Genomic DNA, 21,651 nt, shown 5'->3' on the forward strand with positions numbered 1-21,651 from the left:
CCCGTTATTTGGGGTGCTAGTTTTAAAGTTCCCTACCTTCCCCTTTTAAATTTAAAAATTTCCCAAAATTTTAATTGTTTCTACCCTACTTGGATACCACATATCCCAGGTACTTGACTTGTATTCTCTGTAGTTGCAATTTATGCTTGCTTACTTTATGTCCCTGTTCTGCTGAATATCTCAATAATGCTATTGTATCTTCCATACATTGCTGCTGGGTAGGGGCCACAAGCAGAATATCATCCACATAAAGTAGAACTTGACTGGCCCCGGGTGGAGTAAACACCAGAATGTAGCTAGCCATCTCCTGTGGGAATATCGTTGTACTTTCACAGTATCCCTGCGATAGCTGGGTATGGCTGTATCTGTTACCCTGAATGTAAATGCAAAGCAATATGGACTATCTGGATGTATAGGTATTGCAAAGGGAGCATAGCTTATATGTACCACGGTAAGATACTTCTGTGGCGTGTTCATAGCATTCAATATTGTGTGTGGGTCTGGCACCATCGGTACCCTAGGTATTATTACATGATTTACAGCTTGTAAATACTGTACCATCCGCCATTCCCCCTTTGTTTTCCGATCAGAAGATACAGGGGTATTGCATGGTGAATAGCGATTACTTTGTAGATGGGGAATTCCCTCTGTGACTTTACAGATATCTTCTGGTGTCCACGGTCTATACACTATGGGGGTTGGGTCCTGGCCTTCCTGTCCTGCATGAGGGTTCGGTACTTCAATTAATTGACAGATATCCTCACTCTGTTCTAGTGACTGTCTTCTTACTCGAGTGTCCCTAGGTATGTTACGAGTTCGGGATGTGGTTTCAATAGCTTCTGTTACATTTGGTCATTGTGATACCTCTGTTGCCACAGGATAACGTGTGGGGACTAGCCTGCCCTCCCGCTTCATATCCTGGATGTGGTATCGGAGGTGGTAGGGGGGGTCTTGTCGCTACTACTGTATTATGATCTTCTCTGTGTACGTATGATGCTTTCGCATTTGTAGTGTTCTGTTCCCTTCGGTTCACTACCTCAATCCACCTATGTGCATGACGGATACCCAATTGTCGCTGTTTTGTCGCCTGCACATCTTAGGGCTGCCACCTTTTCAAATGCACAATGTGGGACATTAGTGTTCGGAACGTGTAATTTGCCAGGTAAAAGCATACCCACGGCCAGTACATAGGACAGGATTTCACTTTTGCCAGGAGAGCTACCAATTGTTGTAGCATTTCAGTTGCTTATTCTGTTTATTATGATATTTTGTTGTTCCAGATACAAAATTATTGTTTTATGCTACCATTTGAAAAGATATCTGGGAAATCTTTGTCCTGAGATATCAGGACATTTGCCATTTGTTCGGTTTGTTTGCAGGACACAACTGGCCAAAGAGGGACTGTCCCTCACAGAGTGGGACAGGTGTTTACCCTAGAACATGTGCATCACATTTTCAGGGATTACAATGTTTCAGTAACGATATTTTGTCTAATATACCATCAATGTCATATTTATTACCCCATTTTACTGAATATCTCACATTATGTGCTCTCTGCGATTGTATATACTTCACGTCACCCGTCAGACGCGGATCACATGATCTGTTTGTTCACTAATCTCCCATATCCTCTACACGACTGCTACGTACCCTTCTCTCGTACCACGTGGTATCTCCTTCCCTGTATCCACTGTAGTGTCTACAATGACTATTTACTCTGCTGTGTGTTCCCCTGACCTATGTCCAGATTTAACACTATTTGGATTGGTCTTCGACCCACTATCACAACTGTTAACAGAAACACAATGTAGTCTGGTCCCTGATCTACAATAGAGACAAAGAGGCAAACACTCCTTACCTGAGCCTCCTGTTTAAGGCTGCACGTTTTCTTCTTGGGATCCAGTTTTCCGCTTTTCAGCCACAGATCAGACAGTAGACAGCCTCTTTACACACAACAATTCAGTCGGAGGTCTTTTCATTCATGAAGAACCATTTAGGCAAATTCTCCTGTAGATGTCTAACCACCCATGCACTCTGACCTGTAGCTTACCAAGGGAATTCCGGATTACAAGGATCACAATGTCAAATAAGTTGTTAAAACCAGACTGTAGTTATCAGTAGGCTTTTCTAAGTGACAGTCAATAACACAGGAGGCTCGGGTTCACAACGTTTTAGTAGTGTACACAGGCAGGCAAAATAATATACAGTCCAAGTATGAGAGTTTTGTCTGACTCTATACAGTAAGCAATTTCTTTATATAATGTTTACAATCAGCTTTTACCCACCTTACTGACGTGGTCGGTCACAGGGCATTTCCATCACTATGGTCCGCAATAGTCTATACATACGTGGGTGCTGAGGTCGTGCTTTTAAAATGTTTTCCCATGAGAATAACACAGCCTTGCAAGGCACCTGGTCAATTACAGTGTCCTTCTGTGATTGTAGCTGTTTCAAGGACCCTGGACTGTTCCGATACAGTAGTCAGTTAATTTCTTAATACGTTGCTTTGTCTCTCTGGTAAGGAGTTGTACTCTTATCTTCGATAGAGCTCACAAGGCCATCCTCCTCAGGGGAAGGGGTGATGTTATGCATGTACATACATTTATTGTTCTGTAACCCAGCAGATAATTAATGGTGAGAGACATAAGCCTGCTGTACTGGTTACTGCCAGGGTCAGAATTCCATCACACTACAGCTTAGCTTCACCAATTACATGCAGGATCAGTTCTACTGCCATATTGTACGGTACAATTCAATGCATTATATAGTATTTCGAGTCTAAACTGGCACTTCATATGTGTTTCTATATATATTTTTCGAACAACATCCATCCGGCCATATGCATGTGGTTCCATCCTTTACCTTGACCGTGTGTATTTGGCCATCCGGCAACGCTACTCTCCACATGTGATGTCCGACCTTCCCCTTCTTTGCCTGTAGCACCCTGTTAGGACGTCCTGTTTGGTAGGCACGTGTTCCGCTATATGTGATCGACTTCTCTGCATAGCTAATCATCGATGCGGTGGTTCAACAACCCGACTTGTCCACATGTGTACAGTTATGTGCACCGTGTCGTATGCAAACCTATATGGTTTCAACGGGTACATACCACATGCGGGATGTACACATTCTGCAGACACATTCACATGCAGCCATTTCCATATCTGTACCTGAGGTGGGTTGGTGACATGTGGGTAATGATTTGCCCACGTGGCATTGCCTAACACAAACATCTTACCACATTTCAGGTATGCACATTGTGTGTAGGTGTATAGCTGCACACGGATGCTAGCAGGTTTGGGTGCACAGGTGTACATGGGTGGGGCTGACATGCTACAATGAGGCTATTGTGTATTACATCTGAATGCATGCGTTCTGCTTCTGGATATTACACTTCAACATACGCCATCCAGTGTATGCGACAGAGACGTTGCTGGGTGTGGGATATGTTGCTATGCACATGTTTGCCTGTGTTTAAGATATCTTGATTCCTTCCTGTTGTTATGTCAACACAGCTACCCGGCTATGTACTCTCACTACTGCTTGTGACCATTATGGTTGGCACCTTTTCCAATGCCCATAGTGGGACATGTTTTGTGGAAACTTCGAGTTTTGCAGGACAACACATACCCACGGCAAGTGCAGTTGACAGAACTTCACTTGTTTGCCATACTATACGCTTATTCTGTTAGCATTTGGGTTCCTTATTCAGTTTCTTATGCCATGTATGTGTTTCATATACAAATTATATGTTTTATGCTACTATTACATGTATATTATGGAATATTTTTGGCAGGGGATCTCAGGTCATTTTCCATTTTTTCGAATTTTGCAGGGACACAACTGTCCAATCAGGGACTGTCCATGGCACATTGGGACAGCTGGTAACCCTGGTGACCATGCCCATGTCGCTAATGAGGTTGCCACCTTTTCCAGTTGCCAAGGTGGGATATTTCCGGGACTCACATCTGACTTTACAGGCCGACACATACACACGGTCACTATATAGCATAGAACTTCACTTGTTTGCCTAAATAAAAGCTTATTGTTGTGGCAGTTTGGTTGCTTATTCTGTTTCTTGTGACATTTAGGTATTTCAGTTACAGAAATAACCAATTCATGCTACCATTACATTAAATACGGGATATCATTATGTCCTACAATCTTAGCACATTTGCCATTTGTAATATTTTTTTTCGGGACATAACTGCCCATAGAGGGACTGCCCCTCTCAAAGTGGGACATGTGGTGACCTTAGTCGCTTCTCCTATGTCGGTGCGGCGCGCTGACATGCTGCTGTACACCTTCTCTGAGTATAACCACTGACGGTGCATTGCGGGACAAATGCGGTCTTATGCGTATCCTTTGCTCCTTGGACGGGTACACTTAAGCCTTCGTGGGTTGTATTTGCTTCTCCGTTTAGTTGGGATGGGTACTATGTTGCATACTCTCGCGTTTCATTCTGCACGGGCCCTGGCTGCTGCCATTACTATTATGGGTGGACCGTGGCAGTCAGCACATTAGGTTGCTCACCGCATGCCGGCTTAGCCACGCCTCCGGACGCATCCTACTTGGGCTCGCTCACGTACACTACGCACGTGTCTGTGGTTGCGGTGCACTCTCATTAATATGCATATGGCGCTACTACGCCGGCTATTCACTGCACCGCTGGCGCAGACCTTACGCCGGCCTTGCACCGAGCTTCATGAATCCCGGGGTGTATCTTTGCACTTCAACAGGATTGCCTGTGTAATTATGAGCAACAGATTTCTTTAACACTTCATTAGTTACTACAGATGCAGTAACAGCTCTACCTATAACTTTTCCTTTACATTTGTACTTACAGCACCAATATTTTTCAGTTTTATTGTCTGTTCCAGCTTGTAAAGTTATCCTTCAGTTATAAGGACTTGTATTTCTTTTTAAGATATTGTATTGTTGTATACTTGTCCAATAATTTCAAAAGCTTGCAACTTAGCATCCACCATATTTTTTTTTTGTACAAGCTACAAAAATTTAAAGTGATAGTGCACTGTTTAACTGTATGCCATTTAAGTATTACACACATCTAGGTATTCTGACAGTCGAACTTTTAAAGTTTCAGGAAATACAGGTTTTGATTTTATGGTCTTGATCTTGTGTCGTTCTGGCGACTGGTAATACAGGATTTGAAAGTATACTCGTGTGTGTGTGTGTGTGTGTGTGTGTGTGTGTGTGTGTGTGTGCGTGTGTGTGTGTGTGTATCGGCCATTCAGAATGCTGACTTTCATATGGCCGACACCATATGATCGATATTCCGAAAGATCGATATCCTGAAATAGCACCATTTACCTACCTGTAAACACAATAAAACTGTGTTATGCAGGGGGGCAAGCCACTCTGCAGCCCCCACACCCCCTGCTACTTAAATATTCTCACTCTGAGATCACACTACAGTGCAGGAAAGGGGAATCCCCCAGTCCCGCACTGTAGCGGGATCTCCGCTATCATTTGTTGGCCTTTCAAACGTTCGCTCATATGGTGTCAGCCATATGACTTTCAAACATTTGAAAGTTCGAAAAAATGAAGGGTATATATTTATATATATATATATATATATATATATATAGGTTCATAGGTGGTACTAGGCTATTGGCCCTAGGGTCTATACAAGCCTAGCCATAACAATTCCCTGCCTATTTCATCACACACTATTTACTTCCCTGGAACCCTGTCTAGCATGGTGACTGACGTGATCCTTGGGGTGAATTTCCTTTCTCCCATCCAATCATCAAGGTTCCTTTTGAAGAGGGCCAAAGAGGCACTCTGCTTGACATGTATGGGCAGTCTATTCCAGAGTATGGGGAGTCCCTGGGTCAGGAACCAATCCCTCCAGCATGTTTTGTTTATTGTGATGACAAGGTTTAGATCCCTGGAGCATGTGGCTCTGAAGGATTGGGATTTTTTTAAGTGTAGTATGTCCAACAGCTCTGGGTTTGACATGGCATTGTATGTTAAGCAGAGATCGCCTCTGAGTAGATGATATGTGACAGAGTGTAGCTGGAGTTTTTTAAGGCGGTCAGTGTAGGACATCTGTTTTAGGCCTGTGATTCTTTTAGTGACGTATTTCTGCAGCCTTTCCAGTTGTTGCACATGTCTTGAGAGGTACATACCAAACGGGACATTATATTCTATAATGGGTCTAATGAGGGATGAGTACAGTGGGACAATGACCTCCTTTTTTCTGGATGCAAAACCCTTAGTGATGAGGAGTGCTACATAGAAGGATTTCCTGACTGCTGTGGTGATGTGGTTATCGAAGGTGAGACCACTGTCCACCTGTGTCCCTAAGTATCTTATCACACTTTCGATGTTTGATGTATTGCCACCTATGTGGTAATTCATGGGTACATGTTTTTTCCCAAAGGGGATAACTATGCATTTCTTGACATTGAGCTTGAGCCCATGGCTCTGGCACCAAGCATCTGTTTCTGTAAGGCCCTTTAAAAGAGTATCCACATCATTTGAGGATTCAATAATGGCTCCCAGTTTGCAGTTGTCTGCAAACTTTGTTAGCCAGAGTCCCTTAGTGTTGGCCTGTACTTCAGAGAAGTAGATTCCAAACAAGAGCGGTCCCAGGTCTGAACCCTGAGGTACTCCACTTGTCACTTGTCTGGAGCTGGATTTGGAGTCGGCTACTTTTACAGTGTGGGGTCTGTCAGTAAGCCAGTTGGCAATCCATCGAGTTATATGTGTGTGTATGTGTGTGTGTGTGTGTGTGTGTGTGTGAGCTTGTGAGTGCATGTGTGCAAAGACAACTGAACAAGTGGATTTCTAGTCAACCTGTCATCAGATATTTTCCATCCAAAGAAGAAAGCTAGTGCAGGCCACACAGACTTCAGATTCAGTCACAGATCCATTCTCCCTTTCCAGTCTTCAGTATCTCATGGACAAGTATTGTTTTTCTCATCATTAACTTTGAATGGAAAATGAATAAATCCCTGCAGTCAACTTACAGACATTTTCAGCAAAAATCAACAAAAAATGACTGCCTAAAAAGTTTTTTTTAAAAGTCCAAGGAAACTATAAGCACGGGAACTCCACTCCATTCACTAGCTGGTAAAATTTTAAAAAGTGTGCTTTTTCAGGATTAGTTTAAACATCTGTCTTTAAATAAAATTTTCAACATATGGACCACCTCTACCTGAACTACAACATTGAGCTAATACAACTTGGAGCCATAATATAATTTGAGAAAAATGGCTGTGAAACATTTACAAATGAAACTGTGCAAATAGTTAGAAAGAAAGGTCTTGAAAATAACTACCTTTACATTTCATGCCAAAGTTCCAAGCAGTAAAAAAAATAATAATTTATAAAACTAATTTAGTTAAAATGAGCAACACAAATTGTTATAGATTATTTTCCACAAATGGCCATAACTCTGCCAAAATTTAACATTTTGATCTTATATTTTCAACTCAACATTTAAAGAAGACAACTACCATTTGGATTGTCACATTGAATCAATGCTACCATACCCAAAATGAGAAATGAAAAAAAGACAGAAACTGAGAAATCACGTTTACAAACAAAACTGTGTAATGGCATATCCATTAGACAGAAGGTTCAATAAAATTATTACTCAGAAAAGTTCATGTCAAATTTCAATGCAGTTAAAAAGGCATAGCTATGTTTAAAAAAGATCAATAAAATGGGTGACATACTTTAAGCATTATTTTCAATATACATACCTCTTGCTAAAACTTACCATTTTTGCTTAAATTTACAATGTCACATATAAATCATCACTACATGAACTGCAAAACTGAATTTGTAGAACTCATACTCTACATATGATTAGAAAACAACCATGAAATAAAGTTTACAAAGGAAGTTGCACAATAATGCACAAAGGCTTGACAAAAAGGGCCTTTAAAATGGCAACCCTGAAAATTTCAAACAAATTTCTACATTTATAAAAGGTTATTACTCTTTACAAAAATAGTTATAATGGTAGGAACAATAGTTTTAAGTTAAAATATACCACAACGTATGTAATTATTGCCTATTTTAAAAGTGCAATAAGGAACAGTGGTATGCACACTAGTGATGCTAACACATGCCCTGGAGATTACTTTACAGATGGTAGAGATGAAATTCCTAGTGTCATCACCCCCCTCAAAAGAAAAGAAAAACATAATTCTGATCAATGTTCTCCACAGGAAATCATTGTTGGTGTGATTTCTTAGTGTGTACACTGACAATGATTCACTTCTTATGGGTGATTTTTCCCTTCTTTTAGTTATTGTGAACATGGAGTTGGTATATATACATTTGGAGGGTGTGGTGGGCTTGCCCCCTCACATCAGGGGGTGCAGGGGGGGTTACCCCGACAAAAAAAAAACCTTAAAGTTAGTTTTTTTTCAGTGTTCTGTGTTTCAGGCATTATTTTCAGAGATTCATAGTAGAACCACCCAGGGATTACAAAGAACTTGCACTCTTGATTCATACCTCACATCTTTGAAAGTGCAGTAAGATATGTACTATGGACAACTAATCATGCATTAATGTATTATATATATATGTGTGTGCATGTGTGTGTGTGTGTGTGTGTGTGTGTGTGTGTGTGTGTGTGTGTGTGTGTGTGTGTGTGTGTGTGTGTGTGTGTGTATATATATATATATATATATATATATATATATATATATATATATTTATTCATAAAGATATATATATATATATATATGTATATATATATATATATATATATATATATATATATATATATATATATATATATATATATATATATATATATATATATATATATATATATATATATATATATATATATATACATATATATAAACAGATAGATATGGGTCTACGTCTAAATTTTAAAGTTTCAAAACTTGGAATTTCTTATGGTCGAGACCGTAATATTGAAGTTTTGAAACTTTGAATCATTTAAATGGAGATCACCATACAGCTCAGAGCAGTATATTTACCATTTTCCTCATTGTAGTGCAATCTTGAAGTTGGTATATTTAATTAGCAAGGGGTGTAGGGGTACAGTGGGGCTTGCCCCCCCTCTAAAATCGTAAAAATGATTTTTTTTGTTTTTATTTATTTTTATTTACATTTCGAAGTTTCACAACTATGATCTTATGGTCTTTATACACACACGCACACACACATACACACACACATATATAGTCACACATAAGGTATAATTGATTTGCATTTTCTTTGAGCGTAATTCATTGATTTCAGTTTCATTGATGTGCTGAAGTAAGGGTATAGAAGCTCTAAAATGAAATAATTGAACTTGTTCCCCACCTCTGAACTCATTTTAAGTCCTTTTCAGAGATTCATGGATACAGTAATTGATGCCTGTCTCTCCATCAAATTGATAATGATCAGACTGCACATCAAGGATTTGTCATTTTTTCATATATCATTTCTTTTAATATGTGACATAGTTATTTTTTTCCCTGAATTTCTAGTTTTTTACTTATGTGTGCAAAAAGTCTATCATATGTTTGAATATTTATTAGTATAATTAGTTAAACAATTAAATAACAGTGATATATTTTATAGCTACAAAAGAAGAACTGCACCTTCATACTCTACATAAAGGATTTCTAATATTGTGACAAAAAGTACAGATGCCCAGATTAATTATTTGCTAATGCTCATATCTGGCATTCTTTCCAACTCCCATTATAGTGCAGTCTTCTTGAATCTAAACGTAAAATGGGAATGCTGTTTCTAGAGTAAATAAGAACTTTGAGTACTATGCTGAGAATCTAAAATTTGGCAAAATTTGGAAGTTCTTTGCCTCTGAATTTGAGATTCTGACCTGCTAGAGCAGCAGTGACAGAGAGAAAGACAGCGACATGTGACATCCCTATTAAAGAATTTAGGAAACAAGCCAGACTTTTAAACTCCCTCATGCAAACACTGATAGCAGAGTCAGAAGACCTTTTACCTTAGAGATGAACTCTACCTTTGGCATTAATCCCAAATTGTTTATTATTGACAGAATCATGGAATGCTTGCAAAATCTACATCAAAGGTCATTATCAAGAAAATAAGGACATTCTATGCAATATTTTATTAATTCACTGCAAAAGTGATTTACAACACACAAATGCAAGAAATATATACATATTTTAATGTAGGAAATTAAATGAAGTTGCACAGAGCAGATTATCTGTAAAAAATCTAGAAAATAATTGTACAAACAGTGACTTTAGTAGCCCCTTATTGGGTTGGTATAGTAATGAAGAGGTTTTTATTAACCTCATTATGAATCATTATGTAAATTGATTTTGAGAAGGTTATGGACAAGACTAAAATAAATTATGAAGTCTTTTTTTGGTTTTTATGACATTAAAATTATCTGTTAAGGCATCGTTATTACATAAAAGCGTACATGAAATGTAATGTTTTTTTATTTATTTATTTTACATTTGTTGACCGGGCTAGTCTAGCTGGATACATGTCCTTTTTCAGTAGAGGCCCGGGGAGATAAGCTCCAAGACATGGTCTAAATACAATAGTACAAGTTCAAACAACACAGAAAAAAAATATCAATATACTAATAAAAATAGCAACTCTAAAAATGAAATAAAATGTGTCAACGATGGTATTAAGTAATTAACAGTACAGAGTTTGTAACAGAATATATTATTGAGGAAAAAAATGGTCTATGCCAAGATACTGACCATGTTTTTCTTCAGAATGATAGACTTACACAACTTTGGAATACCATTAAATATGAGCACAAGTTGTATGTTTCTGTTAATGATTTAACTAGTGTTTAATTTGTTATGGCACTGGAACAGCTAAGCAGTTTACTTTATCTGAAACACACGGATGGATATCTTTGGAAGAATTTGGTATGCCAGTTGTGCTACGGTTTATATAACAAAATATGTGACATGGAACCTACTTGTTTGAAAATTCTTCTTTTGTTCAATTGAAATATACTAATGTCATACAATTGCTGAGATTTGTTGAAAAACAATTAATTAAACCCTACTCTTTTCAATAAGTGCAATGGGAATTTTTACATCCCTCTGAACTATCATCAGCTGAAGCAGATGTGGCTTTGGTTTAACATCTCCTCCAAGGACCATAAGGGTAGCACACTCCTGAGTGTAACCTCACCCCCATATCACTCTGCAATGTCAGTAAATGAAAAATAAATTCAGTCACCTAGCAATGACTTCTGATCTGCCAGCACCAAAGGTGAGTGTGCTACATATTTAACACTTTGCACTGCCAAAATAGAAACAACTAATTTTCCACCTACTTTTGCAAAATTTATATTTGATTTTACCTGTCTTTGCAGTCACTCACCTAGACAACCTGTCATCCAAATATAATTTGCTTTACTCTGTAATGGATATTACAAATATATGAACACATTTCTTAAGTAACACAGCATACAGATACAATTAAGTAATGTTTAGTTTTTGCAAATTGATTATTATATAACACATCCCTGTTACATCTTAATACAAACTTTTAGCTTACTTTAATCTGGCAAATATAATGTTACCATGTTTCTGGATTTTAAAATGATATGTACTATCTTACAGGGACAAGTAAGGGCATTCATTATTACATTTTCTAAATATATTTCATTTATTTTTTAGTTGGAGAAATGAACTGGTCCTCATATATTTTTTAGCCATAAATTTGCCCACAAAGACAATTGTAAATACAATATGTATGAATATTTTAGAGTAGCCCATCAAGTATGTTTTTGGCAAATGGGCAGAAACTGTATCACCTGGGAAAAACATAAATACACACAGATATGGGGAGAGCAAATAAGGTAGCTTTGTTTTTACCATTGGTTACAAATACCAAGAAACAATGGAGAATTATTCCTGTGTGTTAACTGTGAGGGGACCAGGAGCTTTTCATTCTTATAATCTTATTAATTATATATTACAATACTGCAATGTCTGCTGTTAATTGGATGCTATGCATTCTTGGATTATCAACAAAGACAGTCTTCACACCAGAGGTATCAAAGATGATGTATCACTCTGATGATACAACCTGTAATCTTATTATAAGTCACAGACTTTTACTACTATGAAGCAAATGGTACCCAACAAAAAAATGATACACATGCCTCATGAGTATCATCAGTCCATTTATGGTTACATGACTTCTTCTAAAGAAGTTTTCTTTTTTATTTATTTACTTTTATTCTGAAATAGACTGAGACCATCATGTAAATTATGAAAAATGCACATTAGAAATGTATGACATTGTGAATAACAGCAGTCATTTAAAGCTGGCTCATTGTTCCTTCCTATATTACTTACTATATTACAAAATTCAAATTATTTCAGCTGCTAATATTAATACTTATATTCAAATAATGACCCTATCATTAATGTCCCATTTATACTTCTAGACATTATTTAACAATAGTACTCTGAAAGACCAGTATTAATAATTTTTCCAAGCATGAATAACAAATTCCATTCTACCAACAGAACCTCTAATTTAGCAAAAAGCAAAAATTGAGCGTGTTTTTCTTTAACACACATGTATGTAATGTGGGTTGCTGGCATTCTGGTGTATATATTACAGTGTTTTGATGTACTGGTTAATCCCATGAATGTTTTGTAAGTGATAATATTATATTGTGCTTATCAGTGTAGTGTCATCTTCTGATATTTTGCTTGATACACATGTATATTTGCACAGCATTACTGTGGTTCTCTATCAGTATACTTTGCTAAAACTACTGTGAGCTAGCATACATACACGTTCTTACTGTCACTCTACTCTTATATTTCTCCTGTATTCTCTAGCTCTGTCTTACTGTGGTCCTTCCTCCATCTCTTTTTTGTATAATAAGTAGTAACTTTAATGCCTCAATATAATTTTACAGCTTAGTAGAGTGTTTTTTTTTTCCTTTCTTTCATTTCAGAGCCTGTGGTCACTACATCAGACCTTTTTATTGCAAAAGCTCTGCTATAAGGCCCTATACCTACAAGTTTACTGAGAATTTTGTCACTGTTTAAAGTGAGCATATTTATCATGAAGAACCTTGCTGCATATTAACTTTAATCAGTTAAATGCATGCATGCTCTGTGACTGCAATCCTGTGTGAAATAGTCCTTGTATTTGTTAATTGCTTTGTTCTGGCTTTAAAATGATTGATGTCTTATAAATTGACCTGAGAGTGGTAAACCCTCTATGCTATGCTTCTCTTTGTTCCCCTAACCTACCCCTAATTCCCACACACCTCCTGTTACTCTAATATTATACTTCCTACATACACATTTCACTTGTGACTCTTATTCCAAAGCCCTCCCCATTGACTGTACTACTTTTATACATACACCTCTTTTTCTTGTTTCCTACTTCCCGATATCTCTACTTAATTTTTTGCCCCATTTCCAACCATCTGTCTTCCTCCTATTCTATATCCATTTATAATCACAACCCTACCTAATAGCACTTATCTATTACACATTTTATCTGTTTCTTTTCCCAAATAAACCCTTACTTGTTATGTTGACTACATTATTGTACTTTAGCCTTTAATATTCCACTATTCCTTACATTCCATAGAATATACCAGGTCACCCTACTTATCTTCATTTATAGAAAATACTTCTGTTGTTACCTATCCTTTCCCAGCTTTCAGAATCTACCATCACTGAATCCCCTACTGTCTTGCAACTTCTTGTTTCCTTGTTCATTGCTAATTACCCCACTACTTGACATCTATAAAATATAGATTCCTGTACTTTATTATGCTACTTCAGGACTTATCCTCTATTCTTCTTCTTCTAATGTGCCATCTTTCATCCTACCATGGCTCAACAATATATAAGCAACATCTCTCCACATCTGTCCCAACTACACATTGCACCAAACCTGTTTAATATTGCCCCTCATCTTTATTCCAAATATAGGCAGATTAATTGCAGTTCAACGTAAACCAAAATAAAATTAAGTGCTCAGATGTATGCATAATTCAAAAATATACAAAAATCCTTCTAGGAGGAGATATACACCCTAATCCTGGCCCCACCTATCAGAATGAACACAAAGGTAATTCTCTCTCACACACTTCCATAATCCAACAACAGCCAGTCCCCAGCCCTGATTATCTAATATTTGCTGCAGTAAATGTTAGAAGTATAACAAATAAAACTGCAGAACGTCATGCCAGGATTACCCAACATAAGCCTGATGTTCTTGTTATAACTGAAATTTGGCTTAAACCCAGCATAAATGATTCTGAAGTTATACCTCCTGGCTATAATACCATCCATAATGACCATATAAAGAGTACATGTGGTGGCATTGCTTTACTATTTCCCAGTACCTAGCACATTTCCCCTTACAGCAAACCAACACCAAAATTCAGTTCAGGAGAGTTTCTTATTGCTTTCATCAAAATAAACAATTATAAACAAACATGTATTTTTGTCCTTTATATCCATCCTGGCAACAATACAGCTCTACTGGAAGATATCCTACAGTGGATAACCATAGCATTTCCACAAGAAAAAAAATTACTAGGTGATGTGAATGTAAGTTGGTTGGACATAAACTCTAACTCCCCTACATCTAGCATGAACTTATATGGTTTCATGCAACTAATGAATAGCCCCACACATCAAATTCTTCGTTAGACTGGATCCTAGTATCAGACTCTAGCAAATACTCCATCACAGGTACATTGCCAGAGTCTCTCAGTGATTGTCTCCCAGTCTATATGACTAGACATCTCACACATCCAGTTAAACAGGATATTTGTAAAACAATACATAACCTTTCCAAGTTTAACCCAGAAATGTTTATTACTACACTTTCATCTATTAACTAGAACTTCCTAAAAATTCTCCCCTTAGACGATGCTGTAATTGAATTTAATGCAACTTTTCCAAATATCCTAAATAGCCTTTAAACTCCTAGAAGGAAGAGAATGAAAAGAAATAATGCAGTTTTGCTGTCCATAAAGAGTAGAATACTAATTCAAGATAGAGAAAATGCACAGAAAGAATGGCAAAAATATAAAACACTTCAATATCTTGAAAGCTTCTGAATGCTTAACAATCATATTAAAAAGCAAATAATTAAAACAAAAAAATATAGTATCATTACTATCAGAATAGTAATAAACTCAACCATAAAAAATTTTGGACATCCATTAAAGAAATCTTACATGCTGGCCAAAAATCCAACCCAAACTCCTTTCCTGATAACTCGCCACTTGAAACTACAGTACAGTTCAACTCTTGTTTTATAGATAGTATAGCATCTATAACTAAGGATTCTTCAATATCTAATCTCAACCCTGCCCAACAGCCACATATCACCACATCTGCTTTCATCTTCTAACCTTTGCCAACATCTATATAAAACTACTCTTAAACAAACTTTAACTGTGCTCTTCTTCAGCTGATGACATTCCAAGTGAGTACCTAAAAACAGCAGCCTGTAGCATTACCTATTCTGTCTTAGTCCTTATAAATAGGTCAGTCCCGGAATTCAATGTTCTCCCGCTCTCAAGACTAAGTCACACATTATCTATCTTCACAAAGGAGGAAATTCAAAAGACATTGATAACTTTAAACCTATAGCTATCTTATCTCCCCTTGCAAAAATACTTGAAAATTTTATTCAAAAACAATTGCAGGAAGAACTCTTATCCCTTATCAACATGGCTTCCATCCTTAGCATAGTACTAGCACTGCCATTCTAACCAATATGGATACTGTTAGTAAAGTAATGATAATGGCAAACTAGTATCTTCCTTATTTCTAGAGTTGTCTAAAGCTTTAGACACAGTTTGTCACAGAAAACTTCTACTTCAAATGTCCTCACTAGGCCCACCCTTCTGTGGTTCAAAAGTTAGCTGTCCAATAGGTATCAGTCAGTAAAATGACACTCCATGTTCTCTCCTTACCTCACAGTCACCACTGGTATACCCCAAGGCTCTATCCTTGCCCCCCCTTTTAACATTTTCACTAAAACCCTCTATACTTCCACACAACAGACCACCCTAATCCAATATGCAGATAATTCCACTCTCATTGGCATATCTGACAACATGGTACACCTCCAAAAAGTTACTCAGAAAGCATTAACAGCTACTGAAACATGGCTTTGTAGCTCACAACTCATGCTCAACCCAAAAAAAGACCAAACTACTACTTTTTTCATCAAATCCCTCTCTCATGAATAAACAACATTTAAAGTCCTCTCTCTTGACAATACAACCATTGAAGTCACTTCTCATAGCAAACTGTTAGGCGTGATAGTGGACAACAATCTTACATTTGACCTGCATGTACAAAATTGCATAAGAAAAAAATCATCAAAAATTAGGGATGCTTTACAGAGCCAAAACCTTTTTCACTGGTGCAAATAACGCTACACTTGCTATTACTTATCTCCTCCCCGCTCTTCTTTATGGTTCTCCCATCCTTACTAACGTCCAGGCTTCACAAAAATTAAAAACTTGAAACAATTTAAAAGTTTTTAATCTTTGCAGAACGTACCCCTTTCAGAACCCACTGAAAAGAATAAATTGGTTAGAACTGCCGTATCAACTAACATGTACACAGCTTCTTACCACCTATAAAATTATCCAGCACCCATCTGCCTGTCTATAAGTCTAGCAAATCTGCTGGGCATTGTCTGTACTTGTACAAGGTTGCTAAGGTCTAGAGCTCCTTACCTGTATCCATCATGTATATACTCCCCCATCTTTTAAAACCACTCTGAAAGACTTCCTAGCTGAAATATGGCTTTGTTCTTGTTCAAATTCAGGATAAACTATACCCTTAATCTGAGCAAGAATCTTTTCATTCCTTAGACTTCCTTACTCTCCCTTCTTTATTTACTTCCTTATTGCTATCTAATTTTCTTCCCTGACTTTCTCTATAAATCTACCTTAAGCCTGTTTTGCTCTCACCTCATATTGCATTCCTATTTGTATAAGATGAACTTACCTTTACTTTCTATACAAACTGTCTAAAGTTTCTCTAAATATTAAATGATTGTCATGTACCTTGTATCAATTTTTAATGAATGTTTTTATATTATGTCTAATTTTTTATAATTATTTAAACGGCAAATGTTTCTGTTTTATTTTTAAAGTTTAAATTATTGTTCTTAAAATGTCTTGACATAATTCAGAGCTTTTCTTCCTGGGCCTTCACTGACAATGGGCTTCTACCCAGTCGGACTTTCCAGGTAATCAAATATCAATAAATAAATAAATAAAAATAAACTTCTGCTGTTGTTCACTTAAAGTGGATTTAGATGATATAAGAATAAATGCCAGAATGAAAACTCAGCACACACTACAATGTATTGTACCTGTGTTTGCCAGAAGGGGAAACACTGCCATGAGGGGTCATAATATGTAATGCATATATTCATATATTGGTAAAGGAAAGCATTCCTTGAGAAGAGAATGTAATTCAAACCAGTTAGATCAGTATATGCTGAAATCAAGGGTGCGCTAGAAGTATGAATGTTCTGATTCTAGAAAACTAAGAAAATAAGATAGAAAAATCACAAGAAATGGTTGTTTATTATTTAGTGCAGCTCTTCTCTTGTTTTCTTGTTAGAACAATAACAGTTCTTACCTCAGATACCAGGAATCCTTGCATGTACTCAATTATTTTCTCAGGAAACTCTGTATCGCCTGATTCACTCATTCTTTCTAATATGTTACTTTGCACACAGAAACTTTTACCATGGAAGCACAATTAGATCTACATCTGTAGTCCAAAATACAACCTTTTATAACTCAAGATGATGAAATATTTCTAACACAAAGGTACACTTTGTCTGTCTGTTGAATTTGACCTTTATTGGCTGTGCTTTGCATAAACTCCAAGTACAGACATTAGAACCTTGTTTGAGAATCAATATTGTCATCCCTACATCAGTGCATGTCATCTGATAAGAATTGATAGAAGCACAGGTTCTACTTGTTTTCTTATTTTCATTCTGATGTGTAGTTATAGAAAAGAAAACAAAACTCATAGAGACAAGACAGTCAACATCTATTTAAAGAAATGTGAAACTGCTAAAATGTTAAAACCATTAATCTACTAAAGGAAACGAGCAGAAAGATAGCTAAAGTATGAAGAAAATTTTGCCAAATAAGGGATTTTCACAGGAGCTGAATCAGCCCTTCTGCAGTTAAATATAATATGATAATGAGTGAGTTCTGGTCAGGTTATCAGAAGATAGATAATCAATTTCTACTTCAAAAGGTGATTTAGCAACAAGACAGTTGACTCTGCTGCTTTGAAGTGTAAACAAAAGAGGGAATCAATTACTATATTATGCAAACCACCTTTAACAGATCATGTTCTTTGGTGCAGTGCAACTTAAAGTATCACACATTTGGTTTGAAGGTGTAAGTATTATTATGAAGCAGGGAACATGACGTAATATATTTAGAGGTGAAAGGAGGGCAGCAGGTGAGAACAGAGACTGCTAGGCAGGAAGAACCCTTACACTGCGAAGGAGGGTAGAAAGTTAAGGCAGTGAGACATAAGCAAGAGAATGGCAGAAGACCTAGATTAGCAGTTTGTTGGGAAGTAAAGCAGTGCAGTGGATGTGGGACAGTTAGGCATAGCCACTATTTTGTGGGTCACTAATCAACCAGGGTATAAAACTGGGCAGCAGGAAAAGAGGAGGAGTTTTGTAACAAGAAACAATGTGAGGCCTAGCATCAAAATGGAACTTAAGCAGTTGCTAAAGTGATGACAAAGGAAGATGACATCTGCTTTTAGAGCAGTAGCATAACTATGGTAGGGCAAAGTGTGCAGTTTCTTTGGGTGAAAACTGTCAGTGTGTGCAAACAGCAGTTCTGAACAGCTGCCGAAATGAATGTGTTTAAATGTTAAAATGTGTTTATAGCTTAACTATAGCATGGAGCTTATATACGCTACTGTTCACAGACATTTTTCCTCTTCAGTTTCTGAAGACCTTTCTTGTTTTGAATTTTGGTAACCATTTGTGGAGACTGGTAGATGCAGTGCACTCTCATAACTTATATCTTTACTGAGTGTCAGTATTTTCTGAGGGGACAAGTTCAAGAAGGGATTAGTGAATAGGAGATCAGTACTATAATAGGTGACTGAGAGAATGTATTGGATGATGAATGCTTATATAGTAGAAATTTGCTCCATTTTAGACTCAAGGAATAGCATTGCCAGGAGAGGAATTTTTAAGGTATATCAGGATGATTATGACTTTACTTAATGATAGATTAGGAAGAAAAAGGACCACAGCTCCAGAAGAGGAATATGAAATGAGTATAAGATAATATGCAATTGAAAAAAAATGGAGATTCTGCTGAACTGATAAAAAAGAATGAAGCCCTGAACCAGTGTTCCAACTTTTAATAACCTCAGCACTCAGAAGAACAAGAATGTGGGAAATGAGCATGGAGCTGCACCTGATGGCTAGCCTGTCCAAAAGCTAGAGAAGGAGCTGAGATTCAGTGGGTTTGTCCATAGGTCATCTCAGACAATTTCACCTGCATTGTATTTGTTCTTCGTTTACTGGGTATAATGATATATAATGTGTATGTATATGGTTGTGTGTATTATAGTATGTATTGCATTATATATAATACAGTATAATATAATATAATATAATATAATATAATATAATATAATATAATATAATATAATATGATTGATATGATATGATATGATATGATATAATATAATATAATATAATATAATATAATATAATATAATATAATATAATATAATATACAATATAATATAATATAATATAATATAATAATGGCATGTATGATGGCACACAGACTCCACCTGTGCGGCAAGCTATGGCAGAAGTTGCTGTGACCAAGACTAGGGGTTAGATGCATTTGCCTAGAGTGGATGATATCATGACTCCTGTTACCTGAATCTTAACTCCAAGGGAACAAATGGGTTAGGAAGCTTTCATCACAGAGAAGAATAAAGGTCTAAGTAGGGTGCCTGAGGGTGAGGCTTTATGTTCATTGCATAGTTGTCCACCCCAAAAATGAAATAGAAATAGGATGGCATGACAAAGCATTTAAGTGGTGCAAAAATGGAAAAAGCTAGAAAAGAACAAGAGGAAAGTTAAGCATACAAGCCAGGTGGCAAGATGACCTGAATAAAGAAACTAGCAAAAAGACAAAATACAGAAGGCAAAAAACAGAGGAAAAAGAATAATAAAAAAAGATAAGGAAAGGGATAATTGTGCAACATACAGTATAGATGTTACATTTAAGAAGGTTGGAAGTACAAATTAAACTTGTATAGTATATAACACTAATGATAGTTAACTGTGCTCATTTATTCAGAGCTTCCCTGGGCCTGGTCTAGACACCTGTCGCAAGACTTGGATTGCCTCTAAAACCATCTGTGGACCTACAAAGCTGATATAAGTAAAGTATTTGTTTTTTTTCTTTTTTCTTTTTTTTTTTTTTTTTGCACTTGCTCTAACTATCTCAGTGCTATTTAACAATTCTGTGCTGTATTTATTGATTTTGTTGAATTTATCACTATATTTCAATCTGCACTTGTTAATGAAATGCCATCTGTTTGATACTGTACTGTTCTTAGGTTATTTTAATAGTATTCTGATATTTCTAACCTCTTCTGACTCTGCAAAAGCTGTTCTAAGTTTGCCAAAATATTTCTAAGTTTTGCAAAGTTTTATGTGCTTGTAGAAGTTCTGCTGTGTTTGTGCATTTTTTTTTTGTATTTGAGAACATTTCTCAGATATTGTGAATTTATTACCAAGGATTCCTGATACTGGAGTTCTACCATTTGTTGTAAAACATTTGTTGCTGCACTTGATCTCTAAACAAGTTTGCTTTACATTAAGAGTGTTTTTCTGCACTTTGGTGACAACAGAGGGCTGATTCATCCCATCAGAGTTGAGAACTGCTGGTTGAAGGCTTGTTGTGTGTTTATCTTATTGTCCTGAGGCTTAAAAGTGCATCATCCTTCTGGTATCAAGTTCTTACATTTGCGCATCTTGCAAACACAGTTGCCCTTGTCTTGTATATAAGCAAACATCTCCAGTTAGAAAAGCTCTATAGGAAATTCTTTCCATAGTATCTCACTGCTCAAAGAGCTGTCAGTTTGCACAGAGATCAGCACTACTGCAGTTCATCTAATAGTATACTACTAAACATTCTCACTTAGACCTTTAAGTGACTCTCCCCTACTCCTTCCCATCTACTAAGGATTTACGAATAACAGTTAGGCTCTTCCCTATCATCTCTGTTTCTGGCCTGGTGGATATGAGCATCCTGAGGCAGTATAGTAGCTGCCTCATGTTCACTGACAACCATTTAATTTTAGAATAGACAAACAGAGTATGAGAGATTTAGGGACACAATGCTATTACAGGTGAAGCTCACATACACGCATGAAAAATGCAAACCAGGTTGTCAGCATTACACCCATAACACTCACTACCAACACTCAGGAACAAACACAAAGATCCACATATGAGGATGTACTCACTTGTAATCTACCCAAACCACCACAACCTCCCAAAAGCATCTTTCAGTGGCCCTGCACATGCTCAAAAATACAGCACCTTACACAACTCTTAACTCTGAAAATCATAGTAGCC

General features: G+C 36.8%; 1 protein-coding gene across 1 annotated transcript in view; it reads right to left on the reverse strand.

The window, feature by feature from the left end:
* The window catches only part of LOC122802727 (acetylserotonin O-methyltransferase-like), a 301,004-nt gene extending 283,231 nt beyond the window's left edge, over positions 1 to 17,773 (reverse strand). The window contains exon 1 of the mRNA XM_044072489.1: positions 17,634 to 17,773. Within this exon, the coding sequence (XP_043928424.1) occupies positions 17,634 to 17,705 (72 nt within the window). The 5' untranslated portion in view covers positions 17,706 to 17,773. The remainder of the gene's footprint in view (positions 1 to 17,633) is intronic.
* Positions 17,774 to 21,651: the final 3,878 nt, after the last annotated feature.

The sequence above is a fragment of the Protopterus annectens genome, chromosome 5.part0, assembly GCF_019279795.1.
Source record: "Protopterus annectens isolate FY-2018-M chromosome 5.part0, PAN1.0, whole genome shotgun sequence".
Lineage (NCBI taxonomy): Eukaryota > Metazoa > Chordata > Ceratodontiformes > Protopteridae > Protopterus > Protopterus annectens.